At 35.0% G+C, this 26,035-nt stretch overlaps 1 protein-coding gene and 1 long non-coding RNA gene across 4 annotated transcripts in view; one reads left to right on the top strand and one right to left on the bottom strand.

Moving 5' to 3' along the window:
* Positions 1 to 26,035, bottom strand: part of CPA6 (carboxypeptidase A6) — a 329,838-nt gene that overhangs the window by 101,130 nt on the left and 202,673 nt on the right. Inside the window, exon 1 of one of the 3 annotated variants that reach the window (XM_072804342.1) lies at positions 21,485 to 21,576. The exons of the other annotated variants lie outside the window; for them this stretch is intronic. Within the exon in view, the coding sequence (XP_072660443.1) occupies positions 21,485 to 21,505 (21 nt within the window). The 5' untranslated portion in view covers positions 21,506 to 21,576. Of the gene's footprint in view, positions 1 to 21,484; positions 21,577 to 26,035 lie in introns of those variants that run through there. 3 annotated transcript variants of the gene reach the window in all.
* Positions 21,627 to 26,035, top strand: part of LOC140619987 (uncharacterized) — a 49,791-nt gene continuing 45,382 nt past the window's right edge. Inside the window, exon 1 of the long non-coding RNA XR_012019744.1 lies at positions 21,627 to 21,881. This is a non-coding gene — a long non-coding RNA (uncharacterized lncRNA). The remainder of the gene's footprint in view (positions 21,882 to 26,035) is intronic.

Here is a 26,035-nt window from a genome sequence, read left to right as displayed (position 1 = left end):
ATAAGAGACTGAGAAAGATAAATACCATGTGATTCCACTCATAAGTGCAATCTAAAAGAAGTGAACAAACAAAAAGGAGAATCAGAACTGTGAATACAGAGAATAAACTGATGGCTGCCTGAGGAGAGGGGGCTGGTGTATTGGGAATGGTGAAGGAGAGTGAGAGATACAGATCATTAGTTATAAAATTAATAAGTCATGGGAATAAAAAGCAGAGCATAAGGAATACAGTCAATGATACTGTAATAGCAATGTAATGAGACAGATGGTAGGTATACTTGTAGTGAACATAGAATTATGTATAAGCTTGTCAAATCACTAAGTTGTACACCTGAAAGTAATGTAACATTGTATGCCACCAAACTGAAAGAAATAACATAAATCTGTACGTACCTGTAATAAAGTTGAATTTATAAATTAAGCACAATAAAATTAATAATGACAATAACAATTATAACAATATAGTGGTAAAAGTCATGTGAATATAGCCTCAAAAAAAGATATGGTTTGTGTGTATATATCCACACACACACAAATGTGCACACACATACACTAGAATAGTACCCAGCCATAAGAACAAATGAAATCTTGCCATTTTCCACAACATGGATGGAGCTAGAGGGTATTATGCTACATAACGTAAGTCGGAGAAAGAAAACTACCATATGAGTTCACTGATATATGAAATCTAAAAAAAACAAAACAGAAACAGACTCAGATACAGAGAACGATTTGGTGGTTACAAGATGGGAAGGGTGGAGGAATGAAAAAAATAGGAGAAGGGAATTATAAGTTATAGGGATGTAATGTACAGCATAGGAAACATAATAATATTGTAACAACTTTGTATGGTGACAGATGACAGCTAGATTTATTGTGATTGTTTCATGATGTATATAAATGTTGAATCACTATGTTGTACAGTTGAATCTAATATAACACTGTATGTCAACTACACTTCAATGAAAAAGAAAAAGAAATGGGGTGAAAAAAGAGCAGAATACTCTAAAAAAGGAAAAAATAGAGAATAAAGAAGAGAAGAAATTTAAATTCCAGTAGTTGGAATACAAAGTTGAGGAAATTTCACAGAAAGTAAAACAAAATGGTAAAAAGATGGAAAATAGAGAAAATATAAAAAAATAAGTTAAACCATGCAGTCCAACCTCTGATAAATAAAAGAGTCATAAAAAGTATAGAAAAAAATAGAAGGGAGAATATTATCAGATCATTAATACAAAAATTCAGAACTTTTCCATGAATTTCCAGATTAAAAGGAGTTGAGTTCACAATGAATTAAATAGACCGATACTAATTTACATCATTATAAAATTTCAGAATACTAGGAATAAGGAAAATCCTGCAAGTTTCTACACTTTATGTTAATGATAACCTAGCCATGAGATTTTCATTTCTAGTAATACAGAGAGCAGGGTAACTTCAACATTCCCCTGCTACAAGACAGCTAGAAAATGCTAAATAAAATATAACTAAAATGTCTTTAAAAGTAGAGTGGAGCTCCCCAAAACATACGGGAAATTCCGAGAAGCCTAAAATAAAGAAAATAGCAACTAGATCTGTACACATGTTGACTGTGATGGTAGTCCAGGTTCAGAACTGTGGGTGTCTCTACAAATCACATTGGGAATAAAACTGAGATTCGAGACTCAAAGTTGGGAGCTGGAGCAGATTCTAGCATAAAACTGAACGTAAAAGGACAATCCTCAAAGAGTGGGATTTATTTTTTTAATCTTTAAAAAAGATTTTATTTATTTATTTATTTGAGAGAGAGCGCGCACAAGCGGGGGGCGGGGCAGCAAGCAGAGGGAGAGGGAGAAGCAGGCTCTCTGCTGAGCAGGGAGCCCAATGAGGGACTCAATCCCAGGACCCCAAGATCATGACCTGAACAGAAGGCAGATGCTTACCTGAATGAGCCACCCAGGCATCCCAAGAGTAGGTTTATAAAAAGTCTACATACCAGTAAGTTTTGATAAGGAAGCATTTTGTATTAATAAATGCACCTCTCTAGACAGAGAAAGATGCACCCTCAAGCTGGCCACTCAGAATTCATAGCAATACAGGCCTACCTTAAGAACCAAGAAATATCTCAGACAATCTATACCTAAAGGAACCACAAAAAAGATCAAAATCCAAAGTTAGGCAAGGAAATAAAGATCAGAGTGGAAATAAATAGAAAATAAAAGGGAAATAGAAAAAAATCAATGGAGCTAAGAGCTTGTCCTTGGAAAGATAAACAAAACTGACAAATCTTTAGTTAGACTTACCCAGAATTAAAAAAATGAGGGCTCAAATAAAGTCAGAAATGAGAGAGGAGAGATTGTAACACATATCATTGAAATAAAAAGGATCATAAGAGACTTCTATGAATAATTACACACCAAAACCTAGAAGAAATAGATAAAATTTTAGAAACATACAAACTTCTATGTTACTAAATCATGAAGAAAAATAAAATCCAAATTGATTGATTACTGGAAGGGAGATTGAATCAGTAATCAAAAACCTCCCAAAAAACAAAAGTCCAGGATCAGACAGCTTCACTAGTGAATTCTACCAAACATTCAAAGATGATTTAATACCTATCCTTCTCGAGCAATTCCAAAAATCTGAAGAGTAGAGGGGTACTTTGGAGCTTATTTTATGAGGCCAGCTTTAATTACCCTCATAGCAAAATGAGATAAAGATATTGTAAAAAATAAATAAATAAAATTACTAACCAATATTTCTGATAAATATAGATGCAAAATTTTTTCAGCAAAATATTAGCAAGCTGGATTCAATAATACTTAAAAATGACATATCATGATCAAGTGGGATTTATTTTGGGGATGCAAAGATGGCTCAACATTCTCAGATCAATCAATGTGATCAATTACATTAATAAAAAATAAAACCACATGATCATATCAATAGATTCAGAAAAATCATTTGGTAAAAACTCTCAAGAACATGGGGATAAAGGGAATGTACCTCAACATAATAAAGGTAATAAATGACAAACCCACAGCTAACATGATAGTCAATGTTGAAAAGCTAAAAGGTTTTCCTGTAAAATCAGGAACAAGATAAGAATGCCCACTCTCATCACTTTTATTTAACATAGTATTGGAAGTTCTGATCAGAACAATCAGGTAGGGAAAATAAAAGACATCCATATTGCAAAAGAATAAGTAAAATTGTCATTATTTGCAGAAGACATGATTTTATATATAGAAAACCCTAAAGATTAAAAAAAAAACCTGTTGGGGCTAATAAATTCAGTAAAGACGCATAGTACAAAATCAACATACATAGTACAAAATCAACACATAATACAAAATCAATGTAAAGAAATCTGTTGCATTCCTATACACTAATAATGAAGCAAGAAATGAAATTAGGACAATAATCCCATTTATATGGCACCCAAACCAATAAAATATCTAGGAATAATCTTAACCAAGGAGGTGAAAGACCTGTACTCTGAAAAGTATAAAATTCAAGATGATGCAAAGAAATGGAAAGACATTTCATGCTGATAGGTTGGAAGAAAAAATTTTGTCTATACTATCCAAAGCAATCTACAATTTAATGCAGTCACTATCAAAATACTAACAGAATTTTTCACAGAACAATTAATCCTGAAATTTGTATGGGACCACAAAGACCTTGAATAGACAAAGCAATTTTGAAAAAGAAAAACAAAACTGGAAGTATCACAATTTCAGACTTAAAGTTATATTATGAAGCAGTAAGAATTAAGATAGTATGGTATTGGCATAAAAATAGACACATGGACCAACGGGATAGAAAAGAAAACTCACGATTACATGGTTAATTAATCTTCGACAAGGGAGGAATGAATACACAATGGGAAAAAGAAATCTTTTCAACATATGGTGTTGGAAAACTAGACAGCCACATGCAAAAGAATGAAACTGGACCATTTCTTTCACCACACACAAAAATAAACTCAAAATGGATTAAAGACCCTAATGTGAGACCTGAAACCAGAAAAATCCTTGAAGAGGACAGGCAGCAATCTCTCTGACATCAGCTGTAGCAACATTTTCTACATATGTCTCTTGAGGTGAAAGACATAAAAATAAATTATTAGGACTACATCAAAATAAAAACTGTCTGAACAGCAAAGAAAACAATCAACAAAACAAAAGACAACCTGCTGACTGGGAGAAGATATTTGCAAATGACATATCTGATAAAGGGCTAGTATCTAAAATTCATAAAGAACTGATACAACTCAATACCCAAAACACAGATAATCCAATTAAAAATGGACAGATGACATGAACAGACATTTCTTCAAAGAAAACAGCCAGATAGCCAATAGATACAGGAAAAGATGTTCAAGATCCCTCATCATCAGGGAGATGCAAATCAGAACTACAGTGAGGGGCACCTGGGTGGCTCAATCAGTTAAGTGCCTGTCTCCTTCAGCCTAGGTGAAGATCTTGGGGTCCTGGAATTGAGCCCCACATTGGCTCTCTTCTTAGTGGGGAGTCTGTTTCTCCTCTCACTCTCCCTCTGTTCTCAAATAAATAAATAAAATCTTAAAAACAACCTACAGTGAGACATCATCCTTATACCTGTCAGAATGGCTAAATCGCAAACACAAGAAACAAATGATGACAAGGACATGAAGAAAAAGGAACCCTTGTGTAATGTTGGTGGGAATGCTAGCTTGTGCGGCCACTGAGGAAAACGTAGGAACCTTCCTTAAAAAGTTAAAATATGGATCTAGCCTATGATCCAGTAATCACAGTACCAGGTATTTAGCCCTCAAAATACAAAAACACTAATTCAAACACTAATTCACTATGTTTATTTCAGCATTATTTACAATAGCCAAATTATGGAAGCAATCTAAGTGTCCACTGATAGATGAATGGATAAAGAAGATATGACATATTAATACAATAGAATATTATGGAGCCATAAAAAATGAAATCTTGCCCTTTGTAACACCATGGACAGAGCTAGAGAGTATAATGCTAAGCAAGTCAGTCAGAGAGAGATAAATATGGTATAATTTCACTCATATGTGGAATTTAAGAAATAAAACAAATGAGCAAAGAAGAAAGAAGACAAACCAAGAAACAGACTTTTAACTATAGAGAACAAACTGATGGTTACTAGAGGGGGGCAGGGGTGGGGCTTTGGGAGAAACAGGAGATGGGGATTAAATAAAACCTAATAAAATGGAAAAAAAATACCTAGAGTAAATTTAACCAAGGAAGTGAAATACCCATACATTTAAAACTATAACACAGTGGTAAAAGAAATTGAAGAAGACACCAATAAATGGAAAAACAATCTATGCTCATGGATTGGGGAAATTGATATTATTAAAATGTCCATACTACCCAAAGCAATCTACAGATTCAATGGAATTCCAATCAAAATCCCAATGGCATTTTTCACAGAAATAGAACAAACAATCCTAAAATTCATATGGAACCACAAAATACCTTGAATAGCCAAAGCACTCTCAAGAAAGAACAAAGCTGAAAGTATCATACCCCCTGAATTCAATCTATATTACAAAGTTATAGTAATCAAAGTAGTATGGTATTGGCATAAAAATAGACACATAGATCAAATGGGATAGAATAGAAAGCCCAGAAATAAACCCATGCATGTATACGATGGGTAAAGGACAGTCTTTTTAATAAATGGTGTGGAAAAAGCCAGAGAGCCAGAAGCAAGAGAATGAAACTATATTACTACCTAATGGTATATACAAAAATTAACTTAAAATGGATGAAATACTTGAATCTATGATCAAAAGCCATAGAAATTCTAGGATAAAATATGGGTGGTAAACACTGACATTGATCTTAATAATGTTATCTTAGATCTGATTCCCAAGGCAAAGGCAACAAAAACAAAAATAAACAAATGGGAATAAACTAAAAAGCATCTGTACAGCAAAGGAAACCAGCAACAACAAAAAAAGGCAATCTACTGAATGGAAGAAAATATTTGCAAATAATATATCCAATAAGGAGTTAATATCCAAAATATATTGAGGACTCATACATACTCAACTCAGTAAGAACAAATCAAACAATCCATTTAAAAAATGGGCAGAGGATCTCAAATGACATTTTTCCAAAGAAGCATACAGATGGCCAGCAGGCAGATGAAAAGATGCTAATCATCAAGGAAATCACGCAAATCAAGACCACAATGAGATCACCTTACACCAGTTAGAATGGCTATTATTAAAAAAGATAAGAAATAACAAATTTTAGTAAGCACGTGGTGAAAAGAGAGCCCTTTTACACTGTTGGTGGAAATGTAAATTGGTGGAGCCACCGTGGAAAGCAGTACGGAGGTTTCCCAAAAAATTAAAAATAAAACTACCATATGATCCAATATTTCTACTCCTGGGTATTTATCCAAATAAAACAAAAACACTAACTTACAGGGATGTATGCACCCTGTGTTTACTACATTATTTACAACAGCCAAGATATGGAAACAACCTTAGTGTGTATTGATGTACAAATGGATAAAGAATATTTGGGATATATACACAATGGAATACTACTTAGCCACTAAAAGAGAATTAAATCTTGCCATTTGTGACAACATGGATGCACCTTGATCTAAATAAATTCAGTCAGATAGAGAAAGATAAGTACCATATGATCTCACTTATGTGTGGAATCTTAAAAACTAAAAACTAAAAAAAAAAAAAAAAAAAAAAAAAAACCTCATGGATATAGAGAACTGAGTGATGATTGCCAGGAGGAATGGGAGTTGGGAGATGGGCAAAATGGAGGATGGTGGTTAGAAGGTATAGATTTCAGTGAAATGAATAGCTCATGGAAATGTGGTGTATAACATGGTGACTATAGTGAATGGCATTGCAACGTGTATTTGATGGTTGCCAAGAGAGCAGATCTTGAAAGATCTCATCAAAAGACTTTTTTTAAAACTTTTTATGGGGATGGATTATGAGTAGTTTTATTATAGCAATCATTTTACAACACTGTGAAGTGCTGAATTATTATATTTTATACCTGAAATTAATATAATACGGTATGTCACTTATACTTCAAACAGCCATTATGCCCTTCCAGACAGGTGCCACCACATGCCCTCACACTTACCACCCTGCACCACTAGACTCAGGGTCACAATATGCCCCCATCTGTGAGTTTTCTCACTTACTGAAGTCAGTTCATAAAGTCTAGAAGTGACAGCTTCTTCAAAAGCCCAGGGACCTGTGCAAGGCTCCAGAGATCATGAAGAATCAGAGAAACATGACTGCACCAAATTTAAATACAGTGAACTTCCAGTAACTGGCCCTAAAGAAATGGAGATCCAGAAATTGCCCTTTAAAGAATTAAGAAATTATTCTAAAGATGCTCAGAGAACTACAAGACAACAGAGATAAGAATTTAATGATATCAGGAAAACAGTAAAAGAATAAAATTATAAGATCAACAGAGAGTAAACAAACAAAATATCCCAACTAGAAATTTTGGGGCTAAAGAACACAATGACTGAAGAATTCAACAGAGAGTTTCAACACCAGACTTGACCAGTCAGAAGAAAGAATCATTGAACTAGAAGACAGATCAACTGACATTATCCAATCAGATGAACAAAAATTAAAAAAAAAAGGATGAAGAAGAATGAGAAAAACTGTGGGACTTATGGGACACCATTTAAAGAAATAATGAAGGGTATACCTAACTGGCACAGTAGGTCAAGCATCTGACTCTAGAATTCATTTCAGGTTTTTATCTCAGGGTTGTGAGATTGAGCCCCACGTCAGGCTCTGTGCTCAGCACAAAGTGTGCTTGGGATTCTCTCTCCTTCTTCTTCTGCCCCTCCTGTTTATGATATTTCTCTCTCTTTCTCTAAGGTAAATACATCTTAAAAAAAAAAGAAAAAGAAATAATGAGTACACCACTGGAATCCAAGAAGGAGAAGAGGTACCTGAAAGGGGTAGAATGTTTATTTGAAGAAATAATGGTTGAGAACTTTCCAAACCTGGGGATATTTGGATATACAAGTTCATGAGGATAATATGTCATCGCAAAATTTCAAATGGAAAAGATCTTCTCCAAGATATATTATAATGAAAATGTCTAAAATCAAAGACAAAGAGAGATTTTTTAAAGTAGCAAGAGAAAAAAAATACTCTCATACAAGGGAATCACCATTAGGCTGCCAGCAGATTTCTGTCTGAGACCCTGAGGATCAGAAGAGAATAGAATATTTGAAGTGCTAAAAGACACTCACAGCCAAGAATACTTCACCCAGCAAGTTGTCTTTCAGAAATTAAGGTCAGATAAATATTTTCCCTAATAAACAAAAGCTGAGGGAATTCATCACCAATAAATCTGCCCTACAAGAATGCTAAAAGAGTTCTTCAATTTGAAATGAAAAGATGTTAATCAGTAACACGAAAACATATATAAATATACATCACACTGGTAAAAGCAAGCATATAGTCATATTAAGAAAAAGCTAGTACTGTATTATGGTGGTGTGTTAGCTACTCTAAAAGTTAAAGGATAAAATACTAAAAATAGCTATAGCTACAATAATCTGTTAATGAATACAAAATGTAAAAAGACGCAAATTGTGAAATGGAAAACAATATAGTGGAGGTATAAAGAGGATTTGTATGTGCTTGATGTTAAATTGTTATCAGAGTAAAGTCGATTATTCTATCAATCATGTTTTATATAAGCTTCACAGTAACCACAACGCAAAGACCGACAGTACATTCACAAAAGATAAAGAGAAGGGAATCAAAACCTATCACTATGGAAAATCATTAATTCACAAAGGAAAGGAGCAAGAGAAGAAGAAAGGAACAAGGGGACCACAAAAACAGTAAAAAAACAAAACAATGAGTAAGTCCTTACCTAGCAATAATAACTCTAAATGTAAATGAATTGAATTCTCCAATCAAAAGACATAGAATAGTTGACCAATTAAACAACAACAACGAAAAACCAAACCAAATAAAATCAAACCAAATCAAGAACCAACTATGTTCTACTTACAAGACACTCACCTCAGGTTAAGGACATACATAAGCTCAAAGGGAAGGGATGCAAAGAGATATTCCAGGCAAGTGAGCCAAAAGAGAGCAGGAACAGCTGTATTTATAATAGACAAAATAGAAATGTATATATTTAATATATAAGCCAAAAATGGTAATAGGAGGCAAATATGGTCATTATATATTGTCATTAATATGGTCATCAATAATAATAAGATCAATTCACACAAGAAGTTATAATAATCATCAATATATATGCATCCAATACTGGAGTGCTAAATTTTTAAGCAAATATTACCAGATCTTAAGGGAGAAATAGACAAAAAATACAGTAACAGTAGGAGACTTCAATATTCCACTTTCAAAGATGGATAGATCAGTCAGACATAAAACAAGAAAACACTGGACTTGAACCACACATTAGACCTAATGGACCAAGGGACATACATATATATATAACATTCCATCCCACAGCATCAGACCATATGCATGGTCTCCTCAAGTGCATATGAACATTCTCTAAGATAAATCCTATGGCAAGTCACAAAAAAACTTTTAGCAAATTTAAGAATATTGAAATCATACCAAGTATCTTTTTTGCACACAATGGCTTGAAACTAGGAATAGTAAGTGGAAAACTCACAAATATATAAAAATTAAATGACACACTCCTGAACAACCAATTGATCAAAGAAGAAATCAAAACAGAAATTAACAAAATTCAAAACAAATGAAAATAGAAATACAATGTATCAAAACCTAGAGGATGCTACAAAAGCATTTAAGAGTGAAAAAAATACTTAGATTAAGAAAAAAGAGGGATGCCTGGGTGGCTCAGTGGTTAAGCATCTGTCTTCGGCTCAGGGCATGATCCTGGAGTCCCAGGATCAAGTCCCACATTGGGCTTCTTGCATGGAGCCTGCTTATCCCTCTGCCTATGTCTCTGTGTCTCTCCTGAATAAATAAATAAAATCTTAAAAAAAAAAAGAAATTTCAAATACACAACCTAATTTTATACCTCAAGAAACTAGGAAAAGAAGAATAAACAGCTCTAAAAAAAAAAAGCAGATGGAAGAAAATAATAGAGATCAGAAACAGAAAAAAATTAACAAAATCAAGAACCGGTTTTTGAAAAAATAAGCAAAATTTGACAATAACTTTAGATAGGCTAAGAAAAAAAGAAAAATAAATAAAATCAGAAAGGAAAGAGGGACATTACAACTGATACTACAGAAATAGAAAAGATAATGAGATTACACTGAACAATTAAAAGCCAAAAAATTGGGATCCCTGGGTGGCGCAGCGGTTTGGCGCCTGCCTTTGGCCCAGGGCGTGATCCTGGAGACCCGGGATCGAATCCCACGTCGGGCTCCCGGTGCATGGAGCCTGCTTCTCCCTCTGCCTATGTCTCTGCCTCTCTCTCTCACTGTGTGCCTATCATAAATAAAAAAATTAAAAATAAGCCAAAAAATTGGATAACTTAGGAAAAAAATGAATAACTTCCTAGAAATTACCCAGACTTACCCAGAGTTACCCAGACTGAATCATGAAGAAATAGCAAATCTGAATAGAGCAATAATGAGTAAAGAGATTGAATCATTTATTTAAAAAAACTTCTCCGTACAGAAAAGTCCAGAGCCAGATGGTTGCAGTGGTCAATTATACCACGCATTTACAAAGGATTTATGCCAATCTTTATCAAACTCTTAAAAAAAAATGAAGAGGAGAGAATGTTCCCTTAAACTTAATATATGAGGCCAGCATTATCTGCATACTGTAAGAAGACAATGAACCAATATCCCTGATGAAAATGCTGCAAAAAGTTTCAAAAAATCTTAGCAAATTGAATTTAACACACATAAGGATCATAAATCCCTGAGACACAAAGATGGTTTTCACACATACAAATCAATTAATGTAACATACAATAGAATAAAAGATAAAAATTATATGATCCTTTCAATAGACACACAAAAAGCATTTGTTAAAATACAATATACTGTCATGATAAAAACACTCAACAAACTGATTCTAAAAGGCATATGCCCCCAAGTAATAAAGGCCATATATGACAAGACTAGAGCCAACATCACTCAAAGATGAAAGACTGAAAGCTTTTCCTCTAAGTTGGAGAATAATGATGATGGTGCCCATTCTTACTCTTCTACTTACCATAGTTCTGGAAGGGCTATCCAGAGCAATCAGGCAAGAAAAAGAAATTCTAGTCATCCAAACCAGAAAGAAAGCAGTAAAACAGTCTTTGTTTCAGGTGATATGAACTTATATATAGAAAATCCTAAAGACCCCGTTAAAAATCCATTAGAACTAATAAACAAATTCAGTAAAGTTGCAGTATATAAATTCAATATGGAAAAATTAGTTGCATTTCTATACATTAACAGTGAACTATTAGAAATTTCTAAAAATCTGTTTATAGGTACATCAAAAACAACAGAAAATTTAGAAATAAATTTAACAATAGAGGTGTAAGACCTGTATACTGAAGACTATAAGACTCTGAAGAAAGAAATTGAAGACACAAATAGAAAGGTATTCTGTATTCATGGTTCAGAAGAATTAATATTGTTAAAATGCCCATACTCACTAAAGCCATCAATAGATACAATGCATCTCTATCAAAATTCCAATAGCATTTTTCACAGAAAGAGAACAATGTGTATGTCATCTTTGGAAAAATATCTGTGCAGTCCTTCTATCTATTTTTTAACAAAATCATTTGGGGGTTTTGTTTTCCTTTTGCTATTCAGTTAGGTGAATTCTTTATATATTTTGTATGTTAACTGCTTATCAGATATATGATCCTGTGGCCAGGAATCATCTGTCCAGCAAGGCTAACATTCAGAATAGGAGAGATAAAGAATGGTCCAAACAAAAGTTAAAGGAATTTATCATCACTAAACTGGTCTGACAAGAAATGTTAAATGGGATCTGTTGAGTGGAAAGGAAAGACCACAAATAGTAGTAAGAAAAGTAGGAAGCAGAGGACTTCCTGGGTGGCTCAGTCAACTGAGTGGTAGACTCTTGATTTTGGCTCAGGTCATGATCTCAAGGTTGTGGGAATGAGCCCCAGATTAGACTCCCTGATCAGCAGGGAGTCTGCTTCTCTTTCTGCCCTGTCCCTGCTCATGCACATGTTCTCTCTCTGAAATAAATAAATAAATGAATAAATCTTTTTTTTTTAAAGTAGGAAGCACGAAAGCAGGAAATTAAATGTATCTATACAAATCAGTTAAGAGCTTCACAACATAAAAGGATGTAAAGTATGACACCCTATACCTAAAACATGAGAAAGAGATGAGTGAGGAATGGATTAAATTTAAATGGTCATCTACTTAATAGAGACTGCCATGCATAAGATGTTATATATAACCAAATGGTAACCACAAATCAAAAGCTGGTAAATAGATAGCCAACAAATCAAGAGAAAGAAAGCCAAGCATATCACCAGAGAAAGCCAGCAAACTGCGAGAGAAGAAAAAGTAGAAAGAAACAAAGAGAAACTACAGAACAACCACAAAACAAGTAACAAAATGGAAATAACTACAAACCTACCAATAATTACTTTGAATGTAAATGGACTAAACACTCCAGTCAAAAGTCATAGTAGGGTCCATGTCAAAGAGTTTGCTGCCTGTGTTCTCCTCTAGGATTTTGATGGTGTCCTGTCTCACATTTAGGTCTTTTATCCATTTTGAGTTTTTTTTTTCTTTGTATGGTGTAAGAAAGTGGTCCAGTTTTCCCAACACCATTTGTTGAAGAGATGGTCTTTTTCCCATTGCATGTTCTTTCCTACTATGTCAAAGATTAGTTGACCATATAGTTGGTCCATTTCTGGGCTTTCTGTGGAAGACAGTGTGGAGGTTCGTGAGACAATTGAAAATAGATTTACCATATGGTACAGTAATTCTACCACTGGGTCTTTACCCAAAGAATATGAAAACATTAATTGGAAAAGATATATGCCCCCCTATGTTTATTGCAGCATTATTTACAATAGCCAAATTTGGAAGCAACTCAAGTGTCCATCATCAATAGGTGAATGGATAAAGTACCACCATATATACAATGGAATATTACTCAGCAATAAAATAATGAAATCTTGCCATTTGCAATGATATGGATGGAGCTAGAGAAGATAATGCTAAGTGAAATAAGTCAGAGAAAGACAAATACCATATGATTCCCTTCATATGTGAAATTTAAGAAACACAACAAACAAGAGAGACAAACCAGGGGTGCCTGGGTGGCTGAGTTGGTTAAGCATCTGTCTCAGTTTTGGCTCAGGTCATGATATCAGAGTTCAGGAATCAGGCCCCACGTTAGACTCTCCAAGAGGTGAGGAATCTGCTTGGGATTTTCTCTCTCTGTGCCTCTCCCTGATCATGCTCTTTCTAAGATAAATAAATAAAATCTTAAAAGAGAGACAAACCAAGAAACGGACTCTTAAATATAGAGAACTGACAGTTGCCAGAGGGGAGGGGGGCAGAGGGATGGATGGAATAAGTGAAAGGGATTACAAGTACACGTATCATGATAGGAACTGAGTAATATACAGAATTATTGAGTCAATATACTGTAAATCTGTCACTAATATAATACTGTATGTTAACTGTACTGGAATTAAAATAAAAAATATTAATTGGAAAATGAGAAAATAGAACAAAAACAGAATATCAAAGAGAAATTGCACTTCCACATTCATTGCTGCAATATTTATAATATTCAATACATGGAAACAACCTAAATGTGTGTCAATGGATCCATTTATATATGTAGAGGTATATACTTCTCTCAATGAATATATATTAAAGATTATATATGTATAAAATAAAAGATAATGTACGAATATATAAAAAAGATTCTATCTATCGAGAATATATACACAACAGATATTATTCATCCATGTGAGAGAAGGTAGTCCCGTCATTTGTGACAATGGATGAAAATCGAAGACATTATGCTAGGTGAAATAAATCAGAAAAACACTGCATGACATCACTGACATGTGGAACTTAAAGCAGCCAATCTTATAGAGACAGTGAGTAGAGTGGTGATTATCAGGAGTTGAGGATGGGAGAAACGTAGTGATGTGGTCAAAGGGTATAAACTTCGAGCTATAAGATGAATAAGTTCTGGGGATCTAATGTGTAGCATTTTGATTGTGCTTAACAATACTGTATCATATAAAGTTGCTAAGGCACTAGATCTTAAATGTTTCCACCCCTAGATAGAAATGATAATAGTGTGATATGATGGAGGTGTTAGCTAATGCTATAGTGGTAATCATTTTGAAATATATAAGTGTATCAAATCAACATGTTGTGCACCTTAAACTTGTACAAGCCTGTATGTCATTTATATCTTAATAAAGCTGAAAATAAAAAGAATGGTGGATATAGTATGCCATTTTTGCAACACACACACACACACACACACACACACACACACACACACACACACTACATAAACAAATTGGGCGAACACGAAACTAGGTGGGAGGAAAAAGCAATAATTCAAACAAGGCCATTTGAATCCTACAAGAGGATATTGATTACTGGCAGAAAATACTACCTAACTTTGCCATTAACAAACTTTTTATCACTTCCTTATTCCTCTCACTCAACTCTTATATATTCTACTATATATTATTTATATTTATAATATTTCATATTATGTATATTAATTTATATTAATATTATCCTGGTTTGAAACCTGCCTGCCCACCAGGGACAAGCAATTGGTAATGTCCTGAGAAGATGGGCTTAATCTCCTTTGTAATCAGAGAAATATATATTAAGTCAAAACGAAACAATAGCACACAGACGTGAGAGTTATAAACATTAATAAGTGTGGCAATACCAAATGGAGTCTGGAGTGTGGAGTGATGTGAAATTTCTTACACTGCTCCTGGAGCACATTGGTAGAAACATTTTGGAGAGCACTTGCCAATTTTTAATAAAGAATAAACATGTATTTCTCAACTCATCAATTCTACTCCTGGATATACATCCCAGGCTGTGTTTCCCAAACAGCTGGTGCTCTGGAACATCACACGGGATGCACAGGGGCACCATGTGATGTTTAAAATTTTCAAGAGAAGGGACGCCTGGGTGGCTCAGCAGTTGAGTGTCTGCCTTTGGCTCAGGGCATGATCCTGGAGTCCCGGGATCGAGTCCCACATTGGGCTCTGTGCATGTAGCCTTCTTCTCCCTCTGCCTATGTTTCTGCCTCTCTGTGTCTCTCATGAATAAATAAATAAAATCTTAAAAAAAATAAAATTTTCAAGAGAAATGCAATGAGAATACTACTATTAAGTTTTTCAGGCCCAACTGCTTAATAAGCAGAACTGTTAGGTATTTGATTTTTTTCACTTGGCAATGTATCAAGGACATTTTTCAAGTTAATACATGCAGATCTGTTCCACTGTGTGTGGACACTGATCATTTATTGATGAATTTGGATCCTTAGAAAACAAATTTCAAAAACACAACTCATGTACTCTATGTAATATTTGAAGACAGATTTATTTGCAGCATAGTTTTTTTCTTCTATTTCTGAAACTCTTCCAAATTCTAAGGACATAGGCTTGAAGAGATGGTGTATTTCTGGTAATCTGGTTTTCCCACAGTAGGTCGTTGTGTACCAAATTAGATGTCTTTTCTATACTGCCTTTCTTGTTAAATGACCAACGTGCTTGCTTCCATTTTGTTGCTGGAACTTTACATCCAAGGTATCCTGGATTTGAATAAACCATATATATTCCCAGTGGATAATAGGAGGCTTTCCAAAGTGGTATGACCCTGGTTCTGTTTTTTACTTTGTTGTTGTTGACATCCCACTCCATCTTTCTTGCACTCTGGATTATCTCTAAAGTCCCAGAAAATCCAATGATGATAAACACACATCTATATAGCTTACACCCTTCTAATGCTGAAGGGAATCTAGTGCTCTGGAGGCCCAGTCCATAATCAACAGAGGGATATTGGGCTTTGTTCGTATTAACTGACAATTCAAAGAACCTTGTGTTAAATATTCTTTGAGCTCATTGGCTTTGGGATTATGTGTGATTGTGTCCCCTTTTTATCCCTCTAAATAAAGGTATGCTCCCATCAGCTGTCCTGAGCTCCATATAATTGTCATTACATTCATAATTTATCGCCCTCCTTTCTATTTCTGGTGGTTAAATGGGTACCATGAAATTCATCTTTTATTGATCTTTTTTCTAAGTGTCTTAGGTGAGGAAAGATGGCTGTTTATAGGAACTAGACATTTATAGGAACAAGTTTTTAAGACTGAACACACTGGACTTAATAAATGATTTAGATATGTATTTGTAAAATCAACTGTTTGCCTGCTAGGGTGCCCTTTCTAGCCAAACAATGACTTATTCTAGGTTTAATAGGAATTAGGTTTTATTCAGGTAAGATTTTATTTAGATAGTAATAGAAATTGTATCTTTGTTACTCTTATTTCTAGTTCAACTGGAACAAAAAACATCCAGTCATGTAATTTTGCACATTCTTAATGACTACTTGCCCTCAAAATCTCCATTTCATCCCTCTAATCTTGGAGGGAATCATTATTCATTCCTGAAGTGCTAGTTTCATATATATGACTTTAACCCCTGAGCACTATTAAAAAGTTATATTTAGGTAACAAAAAGAAATAAAAGGCATCCAAATCAGAAAGGAAGAAGCATAACTCTCTATTTGCATACGACATGTTATATATAGAAATTCCTGACAACTTCACCAATAAACTGTTGGAACAAATAAATTCAGTAACATTTCAGGATACAAAATTAACATGCAAAAATCAGTGTGCTTCCACATGCTAGTAACTCTCATAAAGAGAAATTAAGAAATTCTTATTTACAGTTTATCCAAAAGAATAAAATATCTAGAAATAAATTTAATCAAGGAGGTAAAAGACCCACACATTGGAAACTATGACAGTGATGAAAGAAACAGAAGACGGCACAAATAAATGGAAACATATTCTGTGCTCATGGATTAAAGTGTAGTTAAAAATTCCATACTACCCAAAGCCATCTACAGATTCAGTGCAATCCCTATTAAAATTCTCCCTCTCCCTCTGACTCTTCTCACTGCTTGTGCTTTTGCTCTCTCAAATGAATAAATAAAAAAATCTTTAAAAAAGATAGATAGGAGATAGACAATAGAGAGAGAGAGAAACAATAAGCAACCCAGTAGCAATGAATGTGTTTAGCTTCAAGAATATGATCTTCATAATAATTTTGTGAATTTATTGTTCACTTTTTGAAGATATATAAAATCAATGCAGTGTCTTTAAATAAAGGGAAAGCATCGAAAAAAAAATAAAATTCCAATGACATTTTTCACAGAAATAGAACAAACAATCTTAAAAATTTGTATAGAACCACAAAAAACTGCCAGTGGTCAAAGCAATCTTAAGAAGAGCAAAACTGGAGGTATCACACTCTGATTTCAAACTATACCACAAAACTGTAACAGTATGGTACCAGCACAAAAACAGAGCCATAAATCAATGTAACAGGATAGAGAACCCAGAAATAAACCCATGCATATATGGTCAATTAATATACACCAAAGAGGCCGAGAATATACAATGGGGGAAGGGACAGTCTCTTCAACCAGTGGTATTGGGAAAACTGGACAGCCACATGGAAAAGAATGAAACTGGACTTCTATCTTACAAGAGCTGCAAAAATCAACTAAAAAATGGATACAAGACTTGAATAGAAGACCTGAATGCCCTGTCAGGGAATAGACTCAGCGTCCCAGGTGTAACCCACCCTAATAGTATCAGGTAGGACTTGCCTAAGTTTATTCTTGCAATGCTTTCTCTGCCTCAGTGCCTGTCATGAGACTGTATCTGATTCTTAACACATGCTTTGAAAGATACATTATTAGACAACTACCTGCACTATGTCCACTTGTATTATGCAGCAGAAAACCATTATATTCCCCCTTCCCAAACTTTAAAGAGTATCAGACTTAACTGAGTGTTTTGACAAAATAAGGATTCTTGGGACTTATTGCCAGATATGCTGATTTCAAGAGTCTTAGAGACTGAATAATCCCTCTAAATAAAGGCTCAAGGGAATCTGTCTTTTAAGTAGCCCTCTAGGTAATTCTGAAGTAGTTGGTCTGATGAGCATGTGTTATGAAAGTCCTCTGCGTTTAGGGACTGCTCTTTCAAATAGTCGTTAATGACAACAACAAATGTAAGGATAGTTTTGAAGATAATGACATTTTCTCGGCTCACTTTGCACATCCAGAAACCCTCAGCAGCACTTAATCAAATACTCATTTTTAGTGACTCTTAGAGAAAGTTTTAGAGGGAAACTCATCTGGCTGCAAAAAAGTATTTGTATACATGTGTTGATGCAGGGATAGGAACCAAGTTCATTCGCAATTTGTCAAATCTAAATCAAACATACATATTATATGAATTTTTAGAAAATGTCCAAATGCAGATAAAGTCTGTTCTGGGATAACCTGCATTTCTGTAATTCAACATTGCTTCAACATGATTGGTAATTGTCTTAATCCGCTGGGGCTGCTATAACAGAATGCCATAGACTAGGTGGCTTATAAACAGAAATTTGTCACAATTCTGGAAGCTAGGAAGTTCAAAATCAAAGTGCCAGCAGATAAGATTTCTGGTGAGAGCCCTGCTTCTTGCTTCACGATGTCATCTTTTCGTTGTGTCCTCATGTAGCAGAAGAGGCAGGAGAGCCCTCTGGGGTCTCTTTTAGAACGTCACTAAGTCCATTTATGAGGCCTCTACCCTCATGACCTTAAGCAATCTCCCAAAAGCCCTACCTCTTAATACTATCACCTTGGAGATTAAATTTTAACATATGAATTTTAAAGGGACATAAACATACTGTCTTTGGCAGTAATGCTGGGTAATGTCAAAACAACATTGAATTTGCACTGGTTTATCCATGATTTTCCCAGTGTATTAATCTCTTACACTGCCAGGCAACAGGAGTTGAACATATTATACTGCCATGGAGCTTACAGTATTCAAAATCCTATTCATCCCATATTTTCACTCTTAGCTCTGCTTGGCCACTGCCCTGTGTTGGAAGAACCCTTCAGTTTTTGCTGATCTTTTTGAGTATTGCCTCTGTTGCTACAAAGCTCAGTGGTCTCAACCCTCCTGTCACCCCTTTCATCAAGCTACTGCTATTTTCTGCAACAAATACATATGGTTACCATGCCTGTATTAACTACAGTAGTTATTCATTAGGGATTTAACATACCTTTTAAACTATGGCAAAATTAGTTTTTTGTTGTTAGCATTCTGTATATCAAGTTGCATAGGTTTGAGTGGTCTGCGGCTAATTCAAAGCTTCTCACAAGCCTTGTCATGTGTAACACATAATTTCTAGAATGCAAGGCGTTCTGAAATGCATATATCGCACTAGAGAAAAAAAACACCTATGTTCTTAAGCAAAACAGAAATGTTCATCTACATGCTGTTTGAAGTCATTTATGTTATTGTTTTTCTCCATGATGAGGAATACTGAAGAATGGATGGGTATTGGCTTTGAGTATGGAATCATTTAAGTATTGCTTTTCTGCACCACATCAAGGGGTTTGGTTTAGGAATCATCTAACTTCCTACAGTGGCAGACACACAATTCTTTTAACTCAGCTTCAAACTGTATGCCTGTCAACTGAATATGCTGCTCAGTTTCTGTTTGACAAATATACAGCTAAAGACTCAAGAATCAGGCCAGGAACGCTGTACAAAAACAAGTTTGAGGGATCTTGAAGACCTGAGGTACCCATTAGGGGCCTGGAGTTTCTTGTGGCAGGGTATGTAATGAGAATGTTTAAACAATCTTAACAATTTTTAAGTGTACATTTCAATCGGGTTAGGCATATTCACATTGTTGTGAAACGGATCAGAACTTCTTTGTCGATACCCATGAAGCAATTTCCCCCACCTCCTAGTCTGCACTATTACTGTGTAAAATTCCTTACCATTTGCCAATTAAACATGGGGTGAACTGTGTTAATACCTAAAATCACCTTTAGCTTGCAGAATCATAAAAATTTCAGAGAGCCAGGGGAATTAACTTTAACCAGGCATGAGATAAATGCAGGAAAAGAGAAATTTTCACAATCCTAAGTGTAGAAATGTTGTCAGGATACACTGTCAGAATCCCAGGTGTATCAGTTCATAAATCCCAGCAAGGAACTCTTTGATGAATATTAAGTTGGCCTGAGGACTTCCATGGCAACTGTGGAGCATCCACTGCTTCTTTCTGTTGTGGTTAGCAGTGCCATGGCCCGGCAAGCAGAGTACTAAATTAGGGGTGGGGAGGGCCTTGGCAATGGCTTTCCTATTAAATGGCAATGAGTAAGTCATGAAGTCTAACAGCATTGCAAAGCTCAGACAACAAAAACAGATGTCCTTCATCCTCTGAGAGTTTTCTCTTTCGGAATAGACTCAGTGAAGAATCCTTTAGGGATATTTAGATGACCTTTTTCTTGAGACATCATGCTGCTTTATGCTTTGCTAAATGTCTAATCTGTATAATTACATCAAGGCCTCAAATCTGTTTAGTGTTCTTTGATGTGGATTATAGATATAACTCACCGCTTCTGTCATGTTTATCTCTGATATGGAACTTTAAACTTTCTTCCATTAACCCCCCAATATCCTCTTGGATTCAAGCAGAGCTTACTGTTCCTTCTTCTCCTTACCTACTCTGCTACCTTCCATTTAATGATATAAATGGGGAGTCTTCTGTCCTTTTCATCCTAGAAGCTATTTGCACATATTTTAGAACCATCTTTCTAGCCAAAGATGGTGTTATTTTAAAGTCTGTCTGGTTCCATATTTTATTAGCAAGACAAATTTTAGCCTATACACTTAAATCCCATTTCATGTTTTTTAAGAAAGAAATAGTGATCTAATTAATGACTATATAACAATTTTTAGAATAATGACATTGTATATTTGTAAAGCAGTAGTCTATAAGTGATTTTTCTTTCAATGTGCAGCTCTTTTCAAAAAGCAGTTATTTAAAATGATATATATGTATTTCAGAATGATAGACAAATAATGTAGAAAAACAACTTACTGAAATGGAGTGCATTATTTTCTCCATAAAATCTGGTGCTCCTCTCTCTCTCTCTCTCCCTCTCTCTCTCTCTCTCTCTCTCTCTCTCTCTATATATATATATATATATATATATATATATATATATATATATATTTATTTATTTATTTTCTTGAGCTGAAAAGTTTATTATTCACATTACAATGCATCCAAACCACCTAAACTATAAATCTAAGTCATCTTTAATATCTCTTCCTGGTCTATCTTCCAACTGGTCCCCAAGTAGATTGTATCTCGAGTATCTCCTTCAAATTCATCCCCATTACCTGAACTTCTATTTTCAACATTTCCCTCAGTCTATTTCATTATGCTCCCGACTGTATTCCCGGCTCTGGTCTCTCCTTCATCAATCTGTTTGCTTCTACAGTTGCTACAGTTACCTTTGTTAAATGCAGGCACCTACTGAGAATCTCTAATGTAAGCTATTGTGTAGAGGATAAAGTCCAAACCCCTTGGCAGTGCATCCAAGGTCTCTGGTAATTCACTGTGTCTGTCAGCATCACTCCCCTCACCCCCTCCGCAGTTACCCGGCTCCAGGGATACTGACAGACAACACTCTCTGCCTCCATCTCCTGGCATATGTGGTTTTCTTTGCTGGAAGGTCCTGGCTTGCTTCCTTACTATCTCCCTTCTATCTCCAGACTAGCAAGTGTGGTTTTGGAGGTAGGTTTTGTGGGGAATATGAGGCTTACACAATTTGGGGGGCCCAGTGTAAGAAAAAGAGTACACAATTATGCATTCTCGTAATTTTGTATAATAACAAAGTAGAGACGGGGCATTGGAAGGGTCCCAGGCAAGTAAGGAAGCCTAAAGCTTCAGTGGTTAGCTTCTGGGTAAATCTGCCTCTGAGTTATTGCTCAATGACTTTTATTGAACTTATTGTTTATTAAACTTCCTCAGTCTGGCAGAGTGAGTAGGATAGTATGTGCTGTACAAAGATTTGTTTAATTAAAGAGTAAAATCCTATTCAGCTCTAAAGTTGGTTCCAATGTCACGTCTGTACAGTTTCCTTAATTTTCCCAGTTATTTGCTGTTTCTTCCTTTTTCTAGAGTATTTTGCAGACCCATTTAATGTGATACTTTCTACACTACATGGTTATTGATTGTTTCATGTGAACCAGTGTCCTCAAGTTTTAGCACAGGTCAGAAGCTTGAAGATTTGTTATTCTCTCCAAGTTCCTGACTCAGTAGATTGTGGGTGGGATCTGAGAATTTACATTTTTATTGAGTTCTCTTGTGACATTGATGGCCAAGTTCTATAGGAACTACATACCATTCATTCTAAACACATTCTTGGTTCATGGTAGGTGCCTAAATATGTATATTAAATGGAAAAATAATTAAGCATATTATAAAATTTTAACTTTCTATGCTTTTTGCAAGTAACAAATTATAGTCTTATACATAAATCTTTAAAAATTGACTTCTCCATTAATAATTACGGTAATTAAAAATATTGAGTAATATGTAGCATTTCTACTCTTCAATCATATTTTAAGAGGAAAGAAGGAAAATAAACAGAATTTTAAAGATTCAGACTGTTCCTTAAATTATATATTCTATATAGTACTCAGGGAAATGTTTAACATCAAAGTTATCAGATTCTTATTCTAGATCAGGGCATATTATTTTTCTTATTGCAAGGATAACAACCAAAGAATAAAAAAAAAGAGAATATAAAATGGTAGTTGATTACAATGATATCCATGAGTTTTTGATATTAAAAAATGTTCCATATGGCCAATAAAAATATTTAGTATTAAATTCCATCGTGTTTAAGATGTACACAGTGATAATTTTGAAAAAGCAAAGGAAAATGACAGAGTGGAGGCATGATGGAACATGTTAAGAAAAATTTATGAATAAAAGAAAACATATTCAACAAGAAAAAGCTTTTATAAGTTTAGAGCAATATTTGTACCTACAGAAAAATAATCAGAAATACACTGCTTTTATTTAAGGATTTAGCTAGTTTCGTGAGTAAAAGGGAGAAAACAGGAAAGGAGGAGGAGGGAGAAAGAAGTAAAAAAAAGACTGTGAAAGAAGCCCAGGCAATTTTATAGTATTTTAAGAAAGAATTACCACTTTCTACCAGGAGTAAATGCTTTTCACTTACCTGAAGTCCTAAGATTACTAGGGATTAAGGACGGGGCAATCCAACACTCCTAATGTTGCTTTTCTATGTGTGTAGCTGCAGTAGGTCCTGAAGGATGTGAAATAGGCACCATTGCCCAGTGCTCTGGGTCCCCCCTTGGGATGGGACTTGGCACTGGAAACAAAATTGGAAATTTATAGATAATATTTGTAAAGACCATAGACCCTAATTTATAGCTGGGACCTATGATCTGAAACAAAAGTTTTAAGAAAGTTATTTTTTAAATTTAATTTAAATTTTATTAGTAATAGAGAGGTTGGTCACATCTTGTTTGTAAAACAGAATACCCCACAGGTAAGATATTTGGTATTAATGGTGGTTTGGGTAAAGTCTTATTAAAGTTTTAGAAGTTAGTGAAAAGAAAGCTTCCGTTCCCTTCCCTGTTCTGGAGCAGACTCTGGAACAGAACAGACTGGGGTTTAATGACATTATGGCTGGGAGAGACTGATGGTAGTAAAGAGTAAAGGATTCCTGTGGCAAAGTGAATCCAATGGACCTGGGATAATCTCCACAAATCTGATCAAATTAAAATTTCCTTTTCTAATTGTAAATATCTTATGGCAATCTTAAAATAGGACCAAAGAATTGGCTTACACACTTTTGCATCATGGAAAGGTAGTGATAATGGCCAAAAATAATTAGAGATAAATCAGTTTATATGGAGAGGGAGCATGAGGAAGGCAAACCTTCCTGGGAATTCTTGGAAATATTCTGCAGGGGGCTCCACCTGGGCAATTTATTTTTAAGTATAAGCATAATATTGTACATTTCTATCTTGTATGACTGAAACTCTATGTCCATCAGACAGCAATTCCACAATTTTTCCTCCCAGCCTCTGGCAACCACCATTCTACTCTGTTCCTATGAAGCTGGCCATTTTAAATGCCTCTGATGTAAGTGGAATCATGCAGTATTATCCTTCTGTGACTAGCCTATTTTACTTAGCAAAATGTCCTCCAGAATCATCCATGCTCTTGCAAATGGCAGGATTTTCTTTTTATGACTGGATATTATTCCATTGTGTGCATATACCACATTTTCTTTATTCATTCACTCATCAGTGGACATTTAGGTGGTTTCTACCTCTTGACTGTTGTAAATAATGCCGTTATGAGCATGGAAGTACAAATACCTCTTCAAGATCTTGATTTGAATTCCTTTGCATATATACTGAGAAGTGGGAAGCTGGATCATATTCTAATTTTAATTTTTTGAGGAAAGTTCAAACTGTTTTCTATGGTGCTTACCCCAGTTTACATTCTTACCAATACTGCTCAAGAATTCCAATTTCTCCACATCCTCACCTAATTACTTGCTATACTTTTTTTTATATAATGCTCATCCTAACAGGTATGATGCCTCATTGTGGTTTTGATTTGCATTTACCTGATGATTAGTGATGGTGAGCACATTTTCATTCTCTTGCTGGCTGTTTGTAGGTCATCTTTGGAGAAATACCTATTTAGTTTCTTATTCATTTTTTAATTGGGTTATTTTCTTGCTATTGAGTTACAGAAAATTCTTAAATACTTTGGATATTAATCTCTTATTAGACATATGGTTTGCAGATATCTTCTCCCATTCTGTAGATTGCCTTTTCACTTTGTTGATTCTTTTGCTCCACAGATTTTTGATTTAATATGGCTCCACTTGTCTATGCAGAATAACTTTTTAAAGCTTTTAATTTTGAATTATAGTCTCACAAGAATTTTGAAAAAAAAAAAAAAAAACAAGGAGATCCTATGTACTCTTTACTTAGGATAGTATTATAACCAGGTTATCTCATCAATTTTTAGGTGGTCAGTGTGTGTCTATAGTTCTATGCAACTTTATCACAGATGCAGATCTATGTAACTCCTGTCACAATTAGGATATAGAACTCCATCACCACAGGACTTTGTCTTTCGAACCATTTATTGTCATACCCACTACCTTATCTCCATCATCCCTAACCCTTAGAAATCACTAATCTGTTCTCTGCCTCTGTAATTCTATTATTTAAAGAATGTTACATAAATGTAATAATATAGTATGTAACCTCCTGGGATTGGCTTCTTTCACTCAGCATGATTCCCTTGAGATAATACAAGTAATTACTTGTAACAATAATTAGTTCTTTTTTATTGCCGTATAACACCCTATGGCATGAATGCACCACAATTTGTTTAATTATTCATCTACCGAAGGAACTGAACTTTTTCCAGTTCGGGGATATTTGAGTATTTACGTATAAGCCCTTTTCAAAAGGACATATTAGAGAGAGAGAGAGAGAGAGAGAGAGAGAGAATATGAGCGGGGGGGGGGGGGGGGAGGGGGAGGGTAGAGGGAAGAAGGAAGGAATCCTCCAGCAGATTCCCTGCAGAGCCCTATACCAGCCCAATCCCAGGACCCCAAGATCATGACCTTAGTGGCAATCAAGAGCTAGATTCCCTGCAGAGCCCTATACCAGCCCAATCCCAGGACCCCAAGATCATGACCTTAGTGGCAATCAAGAGCTAGATGCTCAACCAACTGAGTCACTCAGGTACATCCCCCACTCCTTTTTGAAAAAGAAAAAGAGGGTTGAGAGGGAGGGAGGGAGGAAGAGAGAGAGAAAGAGAGAGAAGCATTAAATGGGCTCCATGCTGGGCAAGATCCACATGGGGCTTAAACTCATGACTCT

The sequence above is a fragment of the Canis lupus genome, chromosome 28, assembly GCF_048164855.1.
Source record: "Canis lupus baileyi chromosome 28, mCanLup2.hap1, whole genome shotgun sequence".
Taxonomy (NCBI): domain Eukaryota; kingdom Metazoa; phylum Chordata; class Mammalia; order Carnivora; family Canidae; genus Canis; species Canis lupus.
This window is presented reverse-complemented; position numbering and strand designations above follow the sequence as displayed.